This window comes from Xyrauchen texanus, chromosome 24 (assembly GCF_025860055.1).
Source record: "Xyrauchen texanus isolate HMW12.3.18 chromosome 24, RBS_HiC_50CHRs, whole genome shotgun sequence".
Lineage (NCBI taxonomy): Eukaryota > Metazoa > Chordata > Actinopteri > Cypriniformes > Catostomidae > Xyrauchen > Xyrauchen texanus.
Genome location: NC_068299.1, coordinates 35,089,851 through 35,103,863, shown reverse-complemented (window position 1 = coordinate 35,103,863; position 14,013 = coordinate 35,089,851). Strand labels below are relative to the sequence as shown.

The window sequence follows — 14,013 nt, the reverse complement described above, 5'->3', positions numbered from 1 at the left end:
AGAAAAGCATCACATTTAGGCTACATATATCCGAATAGCTAAAAACTGCATACTAACTCCATGTTTCATACGCCTAGCTTTCTTCAAGGTACGCACATAATTGTCCTTACAAAGGGAGCATTTGAAAATGTACCTGAAGTCAGTCAAACTCTTAAAAGCCTTGGCTTGGTCAAAACAAGTACTGAATGGAAAGCTGGCTCCTTTGTAAATGAGGCTTTCACAAGTGTCTCTTTCCTAAAGATCAGGTTGGCATGTCTATTGTGGTGCATACACACACCTATCAGGTGGCAGGGCAGCCTTCAGATTGCCCCCTATACCTGTTACCTGTTCCTTTTGTATTGACCTCCACGTGGCATCTGTTATACAACACAATACACTACAAAAACACACCATTCATTAGGCAATGAAAGCTGAGAGGATTTACTTGTGTCATTATGGTGTAGTTAAAACATCCACTCCCTCCCACTGCTGCTGCTCATTTTAAAATAAATTGTAGCAGAATAACAATATCAGGCCATTTTCAAACCAGCTTTCGTGGAACATTTTTTTTTTTTTTGTGAGTCTGAATTATGAGTGGCACAAAAAAGTAACCGTTTATGAAACACTAAAAAATACCTTGTTGAAGTGCGTAACTTTGTTGATGTAGACCATTTCAAGGACTGTTCGTTGGTGATCATTATTGTGGATCATCGTCACAACATTTTGGCACCCATTCACTTGCATTGTATTGACCTATAGAGCTGAAATATTCCTCTAAAAATCTTCATGTTATGCAGAAGAAAGGAAGTCACACACATCTGATTAATTGTCAGCCAAATTTCATAATCGTGACGGCCCAAAATTAAAACAGTACAAGATATTAAGCCAAAATATTTTTTCAACTTTATTTTATACAAAACTTCAAATATACAAAAAAAAAACTAAATCAGCTACAAAATGTGGTAAATCCCAAAAAATGCAAGAGACAAAATACATTAATTATTGTATAGGCTTGTCATTCAAAAAGTAGAAAAATAGAACTATGCACTTTCTTGCATAAATCACAGACCCAACAGCCTGCATGAAAACACAGGACAAACATTTTGGACAGTAGAAAATGATCCTTGGACGGGACATGGAAAACATTGGCTTACATGTACTGAACAAAATTAAAGCATGGCTTGATATAATAAAACAATGACCAGGAAGAACCGAAATTTTATCACATTTCTTCTTGTTACATATAAAAATGACCAAAACAATGACACCTAGGGCTGTGAGATTAGTCTGACGATTAATTGTCAAACAAATAATTGCGATTATGACCATAACTGATCATACATATTGTCATACTTCTAAAGGCGAGTGTGAACCTAATACAACTCAAGTCATTAATTCATGACTTGGAATCTTTATTATGTTTGTGCCACATACATAACCTAAATTAAACATTCAACACAAATGTTATATAAACCAGTCGAAAACATGGTGATAAAAGCAGCGATTAACTAAAAATCGAGCTTCAAAAGAAGAAGCAAAGTGCCATCTTTGCTTTCTCCCTGGATATTGTTTTTGGACATGAAGTTAAGCATTATAGAATGTCCCACTTGAGGTCTGGAGAATGCTGTGAAACAAGGAACAATGAGACGTAAAGACTCACCCAGGGGAATAGAGTCCATGCCCACACAGAAGGTGTGGAAACCACGATCACACTTGTCACAGAACATCATCTCCTCCTCATGGTGGGGCTGCTCGCAGACAGTGCACATCTTGCATTCCATGCACTGCCAGGGATACGTCTATATCTGGGACACCAACTCAGCACTAATATCCAAGCAGGACATGTGACCTGAACACAAGTGAGGCCTTTCTCGATATATCCGTTACACTCACATTGTTACAAATGAGCGTGGTCATCTAACGGAGTGACTTCCAAGACGCTGGTGCTTAGGAAATGCTACCTTTGTTATTGATTGTCTTTAATCACTTCTAGAAGACAATGGAGACTGTGACCTTGTGGCCTCCAGTTAAAAATGTCTTTTTGCAGTCTGTTGTCTGCTACTAGTGGTGCTGAAATTACAGTTCACCATTATTGTTGATTACAAATGTTTTAAAAATGATAGATTAAATTTAGAAATAAAAGGATTAAGTACTACATTAAGGAGATATAGTTTTGGGGTTATGCTTTGTAAATCTGGACTTACCATTGTTTTGACACTGGGAGCAGTGGAGAAGAGCTTCTGGTTTGCCTCTCTTGTTGGCCTCCTTACCCTTCTGACATATGCCACATATTGCATTGGGAATGACCTTAGGCTGCAAGGGCAGAGTAATGCTATAAACGCCATGGCAACCAAGGTCATAAACACTGTGTGACATTATGCTCAAGTAAAACACTTTGATTTTTAAAATACCGAGTAAATTATGTGCAATGAATTGAAATGGCCTGATATTGCAATATTACAACAAAAACCAAAACATGAGAAGCAAGGATAAAGATACCATACAAACATCTGAATTCTGCATAGAAAAGAAGGACACAAATTTAAAAATGAAGTTATATAAATGTTTTTAGTTGGAACAAATAATGAAAATACTCAAATTCACTTCAGAAGTATTTTTGAGCTAATTTCTTTAAAGCTAAAACATGTCTCGTTTTCAGTATTAACAAACCTTCTCCCATCCAACCTTAACATGCAGAGACAACTATACACAGTAAGCCATTCGTTGGTTAATTTTCTCAAAAACGAGAAGCACTTTGTTTCTGTGGCACTGTGAAATGTAGTCTGGAAACTTTAATTCCAGACTGATCTCATGGGAAATTGGCAAACTTCTCCCTAGTTAGGAAAGCTGGAACTACAGTTGCACGCACCTTTGTGTGATGCACTGTTCAAGACATTATTTCATAAAAGTGATAGTTCACCCCAAAATGAAAATTCTCTCATCATTTTCCAACTAGCCATCCCAGATATGTATTGCTTTCTTCTGCAGACACAAATGAAGATTTTTAGAAGAATATCTCAGCTCTGTAGGTCCTTACAATGAAAGTGAATGGTGGCCAGATCTCTGGAGATCCAAAAAGACATAAAAGCATCAAAAAAGTAATCTATAAGACTCTAGTGGTTAAATCCACATCTTCAGAAGTGATATGATAGGGGTGGGTGAGAAACAGATCAATATTTAAATCCTTTTTTACTATAGATTTCCACTTCCACTTTCGTATTCTTTCACATTGTAAAATTGAAAGTGAAAGTGGAGATTTATAGTAAAAAAAAAAAAAAAGGACTTTAATATTGATCTGTTTCTCACTCACACCTGACCTGTCATATCACTTTTGAAGATGTGGATTTAACCACTGGAGTCTTACGGGTCACTTTTATGCTGCCTTTGTCTTTTTGGATTTTTAAAGTTTTAGTCACCATTCACTTCCATTGTAAGGACCAACAGAGGGGGATGGTAGGAGGGTGAGTAAAGAGAATTAAAATTTTTGGGTGAACTATCCCATTTATTAATGCACATTCCTGCTAAACCTAAACAGTACCAAGACAAAAACTACGTCCTTTCACTTGAACATTTGTAGTATGTTGGCGATTCGTTGAACATCTGGTCTGAATTTGCATGGATAATAATTTGTTACATACGCAGATTTCCTCTGAGATTGTATGTTGTTCATTCAGTGCTGCTCGCAACCATTAAGACATCTCTCTACAATCTAACTTCTTTAAAACCTCTTTATTCAAAGGCTTAACTGTGATGGTTACTCTAAATGCTGACAGGTCAATGGCCCGACTATACAAGCCATTATGCTAGCAAAAGAGCAGACAGCATTATTAAAAACAAAAAGAGGCTGGCAACACTACAGGTTAAAAGACATTTAGACGTTAGTGAAGTTCACAGTTACATTATTGGAAGGACAAAAGCCTTCTTTCGGTTACAGTAGGAACATTTTCAGCTGAACCTCACGAAAAAGAAAAACCACATAACAAGACCAAGAACATTTAATGTTGTTCAATTCAAACACCTTAAACAAGACATAAGAAATAGTATAAAGGAAGAAATGGAAAAACAAGCCAAACAACATACTGTACACTGAAAGGATCAACAGAAGCTGTACCTACCACATTTTTTAAATGAAGACTTAGTGCAATGACTTATTACTAAAACACGTGTACAAGTGACATGAATTCGATCATTTTGTGCAAAGTGTACCCAATGTTTCCAAACTCTCCAAGCACATTCTCACGGCAGCATTTGTTGAATCACAGACATATTCAACATTTTTGAGAACACTGAAAAGAAAATCTAATCCACAACCCCAAGCTTATAAACTACTAAAAAGGAACATACTTGAATTTATAATGTATATCAATTGTACATGTTAGTTTTTAGGGAAAGAACACTGAACAGATGTGATAAACTAATGTTCTAGAGTAGAAAAACTCAGGCTATGTTCGGAATTAAATACTAGCTTACTTACTGAATTCGGTGTATCTGCCTAGTGCCAACAATTCTTTAAGTGAAGCAGAACGCATTATTTAAAAAATAAACAGTTCAAACTTTGTTTTCATGTGACAAAGTTTTTTTTGTTGTTGCACTTTTAACTCAATTTGGGAAAACATTGTCAGGTTTATAAAATAAGAAGAAAATCACAGCTGTATCTGATTCATACAGAATTCAATGCAGAATACTTTCTTTATGCACATACGCATACATATGGAAAATGTCCATACTGTGCAGTGCACAGTATACAAACCACATAATGCAGGAATAGTATGAATGTAGTGAATATAGTAGTGTACTATTCCGAACATAGCCTGGGACGTTTGACACTACTTATACTTCCTGAGACAATGTAACTACGGAAAACTAATGTGAAAAATGAGCCTTTAAATTGTGTGTACTGTTAAAACTTGTTTATCTACCAATACATTGATAAGACAACCTTTTTTCAACTAGGTAAGGTGCGGTAAAATTAGAACTTTGTAACAAGGAACATTAAAACAAAATGCACCTCTATTGCACAAAAAAAGTTTAAAAAATTATATAAAACTACAGCTTCAAAACAAAGCATACATGGGTAAGCCTTTAAAAATAATTATATTATATACTTAAATAATAACATATGCCAAATTATTGTTTATTGATATATTCAAATGGATGATACACTCCATGTATACATTTTGTTTTGTATAAAAATGAATACAAACTATTACTGGATAAACTCTCTCTCTCAGATCAAACCTTTCATTGATCTGGCAAGCATTCTGCCAAGGAAATAAACAACTTATTTAGCCAGAGGCAACCAAAAGAAACACTGAAAACAAGCATAAGGTGCCTACAGAGCCAGTGAAGAAAGCCACTGACGTTCAGCTTAACATAGTTCCTTCATATCATTTCTGAAAATGAGTAATGCATCACTAGCAAGACTTTCTTCACAGGATAATAAATAAGCTAACTGTAAAGGTGCACTCAAGAAGTTTTATTTATGTTTCAATGGCGTGTGTTGTCAACCGATATGTGTTTTGCAATGGCCATTGCTGCTACCAGTATCTTTAGAATAGGATTTATTTGATATACTGTACATGTAACCTAATCTAATTTAACAATATAAATAAGAGATACTCTGTTGTGGAAATAACACTGAATAGCATAACATTTATTTGATACAACATTTACTCTAAATAAATATGAAATGTTCATTTTTACTCTTGTGAGAGAACATTATTTGAATCACATCTGTTAAAAGTCTTATTCACTTCTTAAATGGAAAACTTTTAATAAGGAAAAAAGAAACTACTGAGTGCACCTTTCATTTTTCTTCAACGGTTGCATATCTATAGAAGTTAAAGGAATAGTTCAACCAAAAATGAAAACTCTGTCATTATTTACTCAACCTTGTCGCAACTGTGCTATTCATTTCGTGGAACACCAAAGTTGAACATTCTTCACGCAGCTCTATTTCACGCAATGACAGTTCAGAAACCACGGCTGTCACGCTCCAAAAATGACACAAAAAAAACCAAACCCAACCATAAAAAGTAGTCCATGAGACGCAACATTCCTAGTCTATTTCAGACATATGATAGCTTTGTGTGAGCAACAAGTCAAAATTTAGGTTGTTATTAGCAGACTCTTTCCCTCTGCTGAAGCTCTGAAATGTCATTAGTGAGCGGTTTCAGATTTGTATGGATGTGTGTGTGTGCACACATGTGGAATATTTTGATTGTCCTTTTTGGAGCTTAAAAGCTGTGGTCAATATGAGCTGTCTTTGTATAGAAAAGAGCCTCTAAAGATTCTTCAAAATGTCTCCTTTTGTGTTCCATGCAAGAAAAAGTTTTCTTTTACAGTCTTGGAATAACAGGAGGATGAATTGTCATTTTTGGGTGAACTATTTCTCTAAGGTAAAACACTTTTTTGTAGTGTTTAGCAGCCAAATAAAACGGCTCACTTGCCCTTCAGTTTAACTGACAGGCAGGCAGACCAGGTAGAGGTATTTTAAGCTATATGAAGTACTGTTCACTTTATACGGGTAAATAACAAGTGCATCACAGCAAAACAGCCCTAAACTATTGGCAGTACCACACAAAAACATTATTGCTCTGAAGGTCTGTGCAGAATGCAGAAACTGTCACTGGGTTTGCTGGCACAAAAAAAATTAGTGCTGATATTTAAAAGCAAGATAAGTTCCATTGACAAGTGCAGTCCCAATCTATGACCACCAGGGGCAGTGTGTGTGTGTGTGTGTGTGTGAGTGTACAATGCACTGATGATCAAGAAGAAAAAGGACTTCTCTGCTGAAAGTGCTGGAAAAGGGGTAGGTGTCGAGAAGGGGAGAAGAGAGGCGTTGGGTTATTTGAAGAAAAAAAACAAAGATCAGGGGCTTTTTTCTTCTACCTTGTACCCAGGGACAGATTTGTGTTGGATGTTGCGAGGAGTGGCATCTTTGTTTTGGGTGCCGGGTCGGTCTTTGCTCTTAACTTTGGATTGAATTCCGATGTCTTGGCTGTCCCCGTCCGAAGTGTTTCCAGATGAACTGTCCTGTAAAACATGTAATCTAAACTGAGCCTTTTTACTTTCTCAATACATGTTCCTGGTCTTATGAGTGAATGATTCGGTAGAGCCTGTTATCAAATTCTTCCTAATCATTTATCAAACCGCAGTAACTTACAGACAGTTATAGTTGTCAGGCAGTCACAGCATTATATTAGCTTACCGAGGAACCTTTTTTCTTGCCATCTTCTCGTTTCCCCTCCTCTGCATCATCAGAATCGCCATCACTGTCCAGGGCAGGCAGCTCTGGGTCCAGGGGAGGCTCGAACAGAGCTGTGTTCATGGGCAAGTAGCGGAGCTCATTTGGAGAGTACCTGCAAACATACAGGATGAGCTCAGTTTAACAGAAAACCAGAAACTGCTCACATTTTAGGAGAACATTTCAGAAATACTGTATTTCCGCTACTGATCAAGTAAGGATCAAAATCATCAATAGATAAATCAGAAGCACAACAGTGTTTTGCAAAATAGAAGGGATGTTTCATGACATAACTTACCTTTTGTAGTAATCTTGGAACTGCCCAGGGATGAGAGCAATTGGGTATGGACCAGTCTTTGTTTTTTCAGGAGGTAGAACTTTGTATTTTCCTTGGGGTACCTGGATAATCTACAAGTCAAAGAGAGAAAGAGAGATGTTAAGTGCACTAGCAATGATAACTTAAGGTTAACAAGAAGTCTGTCAAGACAAAGTTTTAATGTTGGCCTGAAAAGTTCTATCTGGCAGTTTACAAGAATTCAAAAATGTTAGAGTGAAGGTTACATAGACCTTATGAAGAGGGGTTTGAAAGGATCCTAGACAGTTGTTAGGGTGTTCTGTGTGGTTGCTAAGCAGTTGCTAGGATGTTCTGGGTGGTTGCTAGTGCATTTTTAGGTGGTTGCTATGGGGTTCTATAGCTTGTTGCTTATCAGTTGATAGGGTGTCCCGGCTGGCTGCTATGGTGTTGCTAGGTGGTTGCTAGGGTGTTCTGGATGGCTGCTATGGCATTGTAGGTAGAGGCACAGCTGGTTGTGTTACAGCTGGTTGCTATGGTATTGCTGGAGGGTTTTGGGTGGTTGCTAAGGCATTTAAGTGGTCAATGAGGTTTTGGCTCATTGATAGGTTGTTTTGGCAGGTTGCTAGCATGTTGCTAAAAAGTTGATATGGTGTTCTGGCTGGTGCTGTGGTGTTGCTAGGTGGTTACTAGGGTGTTGCCAATGAGTTGCTAGGATGTTCTGGCTGGCTGTTATGGTATTGCTAAGTGGAGGCTATAGTGTTACAGCTGATTACAATGGCATTGCAAGGCTGTTTTGGGTGGCTGTTATGGGTTTTGGCTTGTTGCTAGCATACTGCTAAACAGTTGCTAAAGTACTCAGGATGGTTGCTATGGCATTGCTAAGTGGAGGCTATAGTGTAACAGCTGATTGCAATGGCATTGCTAGTGTTTTGGGTGGTTGCTATGGAATTTTATGTGGTCGTTTTGGGGTTTTGGCAGGTTGCTAGGTTTTTGCCAATCAGTTGCTAGGGTGTTCTTGCTGGTTGCTATGGCCTTGCTAGTGTTTTGGATGGTTGCTAGGGCATTTTAGGTGGTCACTATGATGTTTTGGCTTATTTATTTTTTTAAATTGTTTTTGGCAGGTTGCTAGGGTGTTGCCAAATCAGTTGCTAGGATGTTTTAGATGACTGCTATGGCATTGCTAGGTGGAGGCTAGAGTGTTACAGCTGGTTGCTATGGCACTGCTAGTGTTTTGGGTGCTTGCTAGGGCATTTTAGGTGGTCGCTATGACGTTTAGGCTTGTAGAAAGTGTGTTTTGGCAGGTTGCTAGGGTGTTTCCTATCAGTTGCTAGTATGTTCTGGCTGGCTGCTATGGCATTGCAAGGTGGAGGCTAGAGTGTTACAGCTAGTTCCTATGCCATTGTTAGGTGGTCGCTATGACATTTTGGCTTATTGACAGGGTGTTGAAAATCAGTTGCTAGGGTGTTCTGGCTGGCTGCTTTGGTATTGCTAGGTGGGGGCTAGAGTGTTACAGCTGGTTGCTATTGTATTGCTAGGGTATTTTGGGTGGTTGCTAGGGCATTTTATGTGGTCACTATGGGATTTTGGCTTGCTGATAGGGTGTTTTGGCAGGTTGCTAGTGTGTTGCTAAACAGATGATAGGGTGTTCTGGCTGGTTGATATGATGCTGCTAGGGGATTGCCAAACAATTGCTAGGGTACTTTGGATGGTTGCTATGGCAGTGCTAGGTGGGGGCAGGGGTGTTACGGCTGGATGCTATGGCATTGTTAGGGTGTTTTGGGTGATTGATAAGGCATTATAGGTGGTTGCTATGGTGTTCTGGCTAGTTGATAGTGAAGAGGCTGGTTTTATCACTGTCTCTGATGAGTTGAATACATTCACTAGCAATTGTTTTAATCAAAAGTAAATAATGTGCATTTATTCAGGTTCTGTTATAATTATGATTGTTAGAGACCAAATACACGAACGACCTGTAAGAGATGACTGAGGGTTTGACTTATGTCAGGAATGCACTAACAGTGCTTGGTCATTTAGCCCGGCTGCAAGAGAACAGATTACAGTACATGCCAGTTATAATTAATTAATTGATCATTTATCAAATTAAGCAAGAGTTTTATTGTGTTTGAGTTTTAGGGCATTCATTTATCACATGTATTTACTGACACAAATATATTCTTAACATTTGTAACTAAAAGTATACCGTATTTCTTCCTAACTTTGAGCTGTTTGCGTTAAACATATTGTTCTATTGTCAAGTTCAGTATTCCAGCTGGATATGGCCTGTTTTCTAGTGTGGCCTGCCTCAACCTTGAAGGAAAGATAGCCACTCTGTTTTGTTCTGTCTAATGGCATTATTGAAGGAATTGTTTGGAGCTTTTAAGAATCATGTCACTAAGCCAAAGGAGCTGAGCTCAACAGGTATCTAAAAGAAGATTGGACAAACCTGCAACCCTTACAACACTTGCTTACAGTTTGTGTTGAAAGATAAACAATGACACAGCTCTGAATCATGGCATTATCGTAGTGGCACAGAACACTTGGTTTGTAAGATTTCTAGAATTATTTGTACTTTTCCCTTATCAGAACTGACGATGTCATTACATTTGCATATACCTAGAATTACAATAGTTTTGTTTTCAAAGTTTGTTTGAGGTTAGATTCTTTTGCCTTTGGAAATGTGAAGAACTTTGTCTTTAGTGATTGAAATTCAACTTTGATTCCTGGTCTTCAGTGTTAATAATTGTCTCTCTAATGGGTAAAGCTGTATTCGCCTATAATATGGTGTTTTGATGGGTTGCTAATCAGTTTATATTGCATTCTGGCTCGTTGCTATGACATTTCTAGGCAGTTGTTTGCCGTTTTAGGTGGTTGCTACTCGCTAAGCTGTTGCTAGGGTGTTGTAGGATGGTTGCCAGGTGGCTGTTGGGGTTTTCTGGTTGGTTGATAAGGCATGGATAGGTGGTTGCTCAGGTGTTCAGGCTGATTGATTCACTAACAAATATATATATTTTTTAAATGTACATATATAAGTTAATAATCTTACATGTGTTTGAAGGTCAAAATAAGCCCTTCTCTCCTCCATCCGCTCTCGGTTGAAATTACTGTTGAATTCAGCAGCTTTTTTAGCAGCTTTCTTTATATACTCTGGCACTTTACTGGCCTCAACTTTCTGAGGATTCTGTTGCAGCATTTGCTGAAAAGGATAGAGTAAGATCATTAACACTCAAATAATTTCAGCAAAGTACTAACAACCCTAATCATAATTCCTGCATAAGAGGATTTAAAAATGTTTTGTACTTGTTAAGATATCCTTTTTGATGCACACACTAACATAAAATCAACCACTACACTAGATTAGACATTAGAAGTAATAAGTGTGTTTTCATTACTTACTGCACTAAGAGTGCTCACAGAGTATTCTTTAGCAATCCTCTGCCGCTCTCGCTCTTGGAGTATGACAGAGTACTCTGCGTGTTTGGCTGGGTACTCCTTAATCATCAAATCAATGACCTCATCACTGCGCAGAGCAGTGAGACCTACAGAAGAGGGGGAGGGGGTCTATATGGCATTCTTGCATTTCTCCTTTAAATGGAATGATATATTATTACTGAAATAATTACAGTACCAGTGTTGTCAAATAGTAATTATATTATGTAACCTTTTCTGTTACACATGTTCAAGATGCAAAAGCTATAGAAGAATAAATAAAATTACCTAATGTACACTGTGTTTCTGTGATGACATTTTGCTCTCTCAGATAAAGTTTTTCTTTGTGAGACAGGTCTCTTCTTTCCAAATCTGGCATGAAGAGGAATATAAAAATATGCAAGGTACTTCAAATGTAGTAACATGTATTTAAGAAGCTATCAAGGGCCCACAATACAGGAATACACTTCTTTAGGATCAGTATATACAATAAAAAAAAAAAAACATTTATTCAAATACGAGACATTTTCCAAACAGATAGTAACGGGTTTCTTCCAGTACCTGGATATTTCCGCTTGAATGAAGTGACTCCTAAATACTCGCTGACTTGCTCTTGTAACATATAATACTCTCCTGTGTCATCCGCAGGCCATTTGTATTCTGTTAGATTTTCAGCAGGGAAGTATGTAGGTCTGTAATAAAATAACAAGGCTCAATACACAGTAATAGCATCACTGGTTTGAGAGTTATGATCATGATAAAGAACAACACTGTATAACAAGAATAGATGTGGAAAATGTCACATTTAAGAGGACATCATATGTTGAGATGACTGTGATCAGTGGTATTTCAAAGGCTGATGCTGGCAACAAAAGAGCTTATAGGCCAATACATCAAGATTAAGGCAACTGAAATGTACACATACAGTATGCACTAAAATTAAAGGGATAGTAAAAAAAAATTCTCTCATCATTTACTCACCCTCAAGCCATGAGGGTGAGTCACTTTCAGATGTTAAAGTGAAAGTGGAGATTTAGAGTAAAACAGGACTTACATTTTGGTCTGTTTCTCACCCACACCTATTAATTTGCTTCTGAAGAACACTGGAGTTGTATGGATTACTTTTATGTTTCCTTTATGTGATTTTTGGAGCTAATAAGGTCTTATCGCCATTCACTTGCATTGTATGGACCTACAGAGCTGAGATTTTCTCATAAAAATCTTCATTTGTGTTCTGCATAAGAAAGAAAGTCACACACATTTGGGAAGGCATTAGGGTATTTAATTGTAAATACTGAGCCACTAGTCCGACATAACATCACTGGTTCATCCAATGCTGTTGGTTTGTGGAGGAACTACCTGTTTGTCCCACCAACGGAATATGGTGGAAGTGTTAGAAACTTGTTTAAAAAAAATCATTCTTTTGCATTACATTTAAATTTTTTCAAATGGGTTAAATATGCTCACCCCAGCTCATGGCTGGATGTGTCACAGCTCCTGGAACTGTCTCCTGAACCCATCCTACGTCTCTTGGGGGCTTGACTGCCATCACTGGAGATCTCCTCGATGTCATCCTAAACATAAAAAATTAATGAAGGTAACTTAAGCCAACAGATCCTTTCTAGTATGAGAGTTAAAATATGTGTGTGCGTTACCTTGATCTAATACCCATTATTTCATGCTGTCATGTCTTAATTAAAAGTCAACTGATTTCCAAAACCACCTAAAGAGGACATGTATGGAATCCCGTTTACATTCATTTTCAGAAGCATCACTTCCCTGAATATCACCCATGTCTGCAACAAATGTCGTTGGCTACCTCTGCTAGCAGGCTAATTGTAAATAAACAAAGGCGAATGCTGCGCGCGCGCACTTGTTATGGGCCTATATCTGCACAGATATATAATTTATAGGCAACGATGTTCTAACGGTGGTATGTGCATTAATATCTAGCCATAAACACGCACACAAACCTTCATGGACTGCGTCCCAGGAGTTGCAGGATTGCTATCGCACAGCCTAGTGGACAGTACAGCTGCCATGTTGACGCTCATCCTGCTAATGAAAGAGTCGCATTTCAACTGGAAACTGCGAATGAAAACAAGTGTTCCGCTCAAAACACACAAAAGTTCTCCGATGCAACGAATTTACACTAGCATTTTATTATCAACATTTTAACACTGAAACAAGATTATTCTATCGATGTTTCAGTTAATATTGCCATTTAATTTTACGTCAGTGCTAGCAGATAAATAAACAATTGTAAACTTGCTTCTGCATTTATTTATTTATTTTTAAAATAAAAAAGTATTGCAGATGATTTTGAATGCTACACATTGGAACACCATACTAATACTGTGTTTGACCCCCTTTCGCCTTCAGAACTGCCTTAATTATACGTGGCATTGATTCAACAAGGTGCTGAAAGCATTCTTTAGAAATGTTGGCCCATATTGATAGGATAGCATCTTGCAGTTGGTGGAGATTTGTGGGATGCACATCCAGGGCACGAAGCTCCCGTTCCACCACATCCCAAAGATGCTCTATTGGGTTGAGATCTGGTGACTGTGGGGGCCATTTTAGTACAGTGAACTCATTGTCATGTTCAAGAAACCAATTTGAAATGATTCGAGCTTTGTGACATGGTGACAACAATGCTCAGGTAGGCCGTGGCATTTAAACGATGCCAAATTGGCACTAAGGGGCCTAAAGTGTGCCAAGAAAACATCCCCCACACCATTACACCACCACCACCAGCCTGCACAGTGGTAACAAGGCATGATGGATCCAGAGCCATATAGAGAGAGAGAGTTGCGACAACGGAAGTTCTAAATGCTTGATCGTCACGTGATTCACGTAGACTTCAGATAGTTCCAGGAAGTGCTTTTGCGGTCATTCCAAACTGTTAGAGTGACAGAACTGCGATTTCTGGTAATTAGTAGTCAATAAATGCATTTATTTTATATATTTATCTAACACACCGACATACGTATGTAGCATGAGTATGTTGTTACAGCGATGTTGTTTTTTTAAAGATCAAATCAGCTAATATTTGAGGATTAGTGTT

At 37.9% G+C, this 14,013-nt stretch overlaps 1 protein-coding gene across 1 annotated transcript; it reads right to left on the bottom strand.

Moving 5' to 3' along the window:
• Positions 1-904: 904 nt before the first annotated feature.
• On the bottom strand, positions 905-13,008 carry phf10 (PHD finger protein 10). The gene is given in 11 exon segments (XM_052090591.1): positions 905-1,828; positions 2,184-2,292; positions 6,871-7,014; positions 7,190-7,340; positions 7,524-7,633; positions 10,564-10,713; positions 10,914-11,056; positions 11,235-11,318; positions 11,508-11,638; positions 12,414-12,520; positions 12,920-13,008. Coding segments are annotated over 11 exon segments (1,551 nt in total). The 5' UTR covers positions 13,001-13,008; the 3' UTR covers positions 905-1,487.
• Between the last annotated feature and the right edge of the window lie 1,005 nt (positions 13,009-14,013).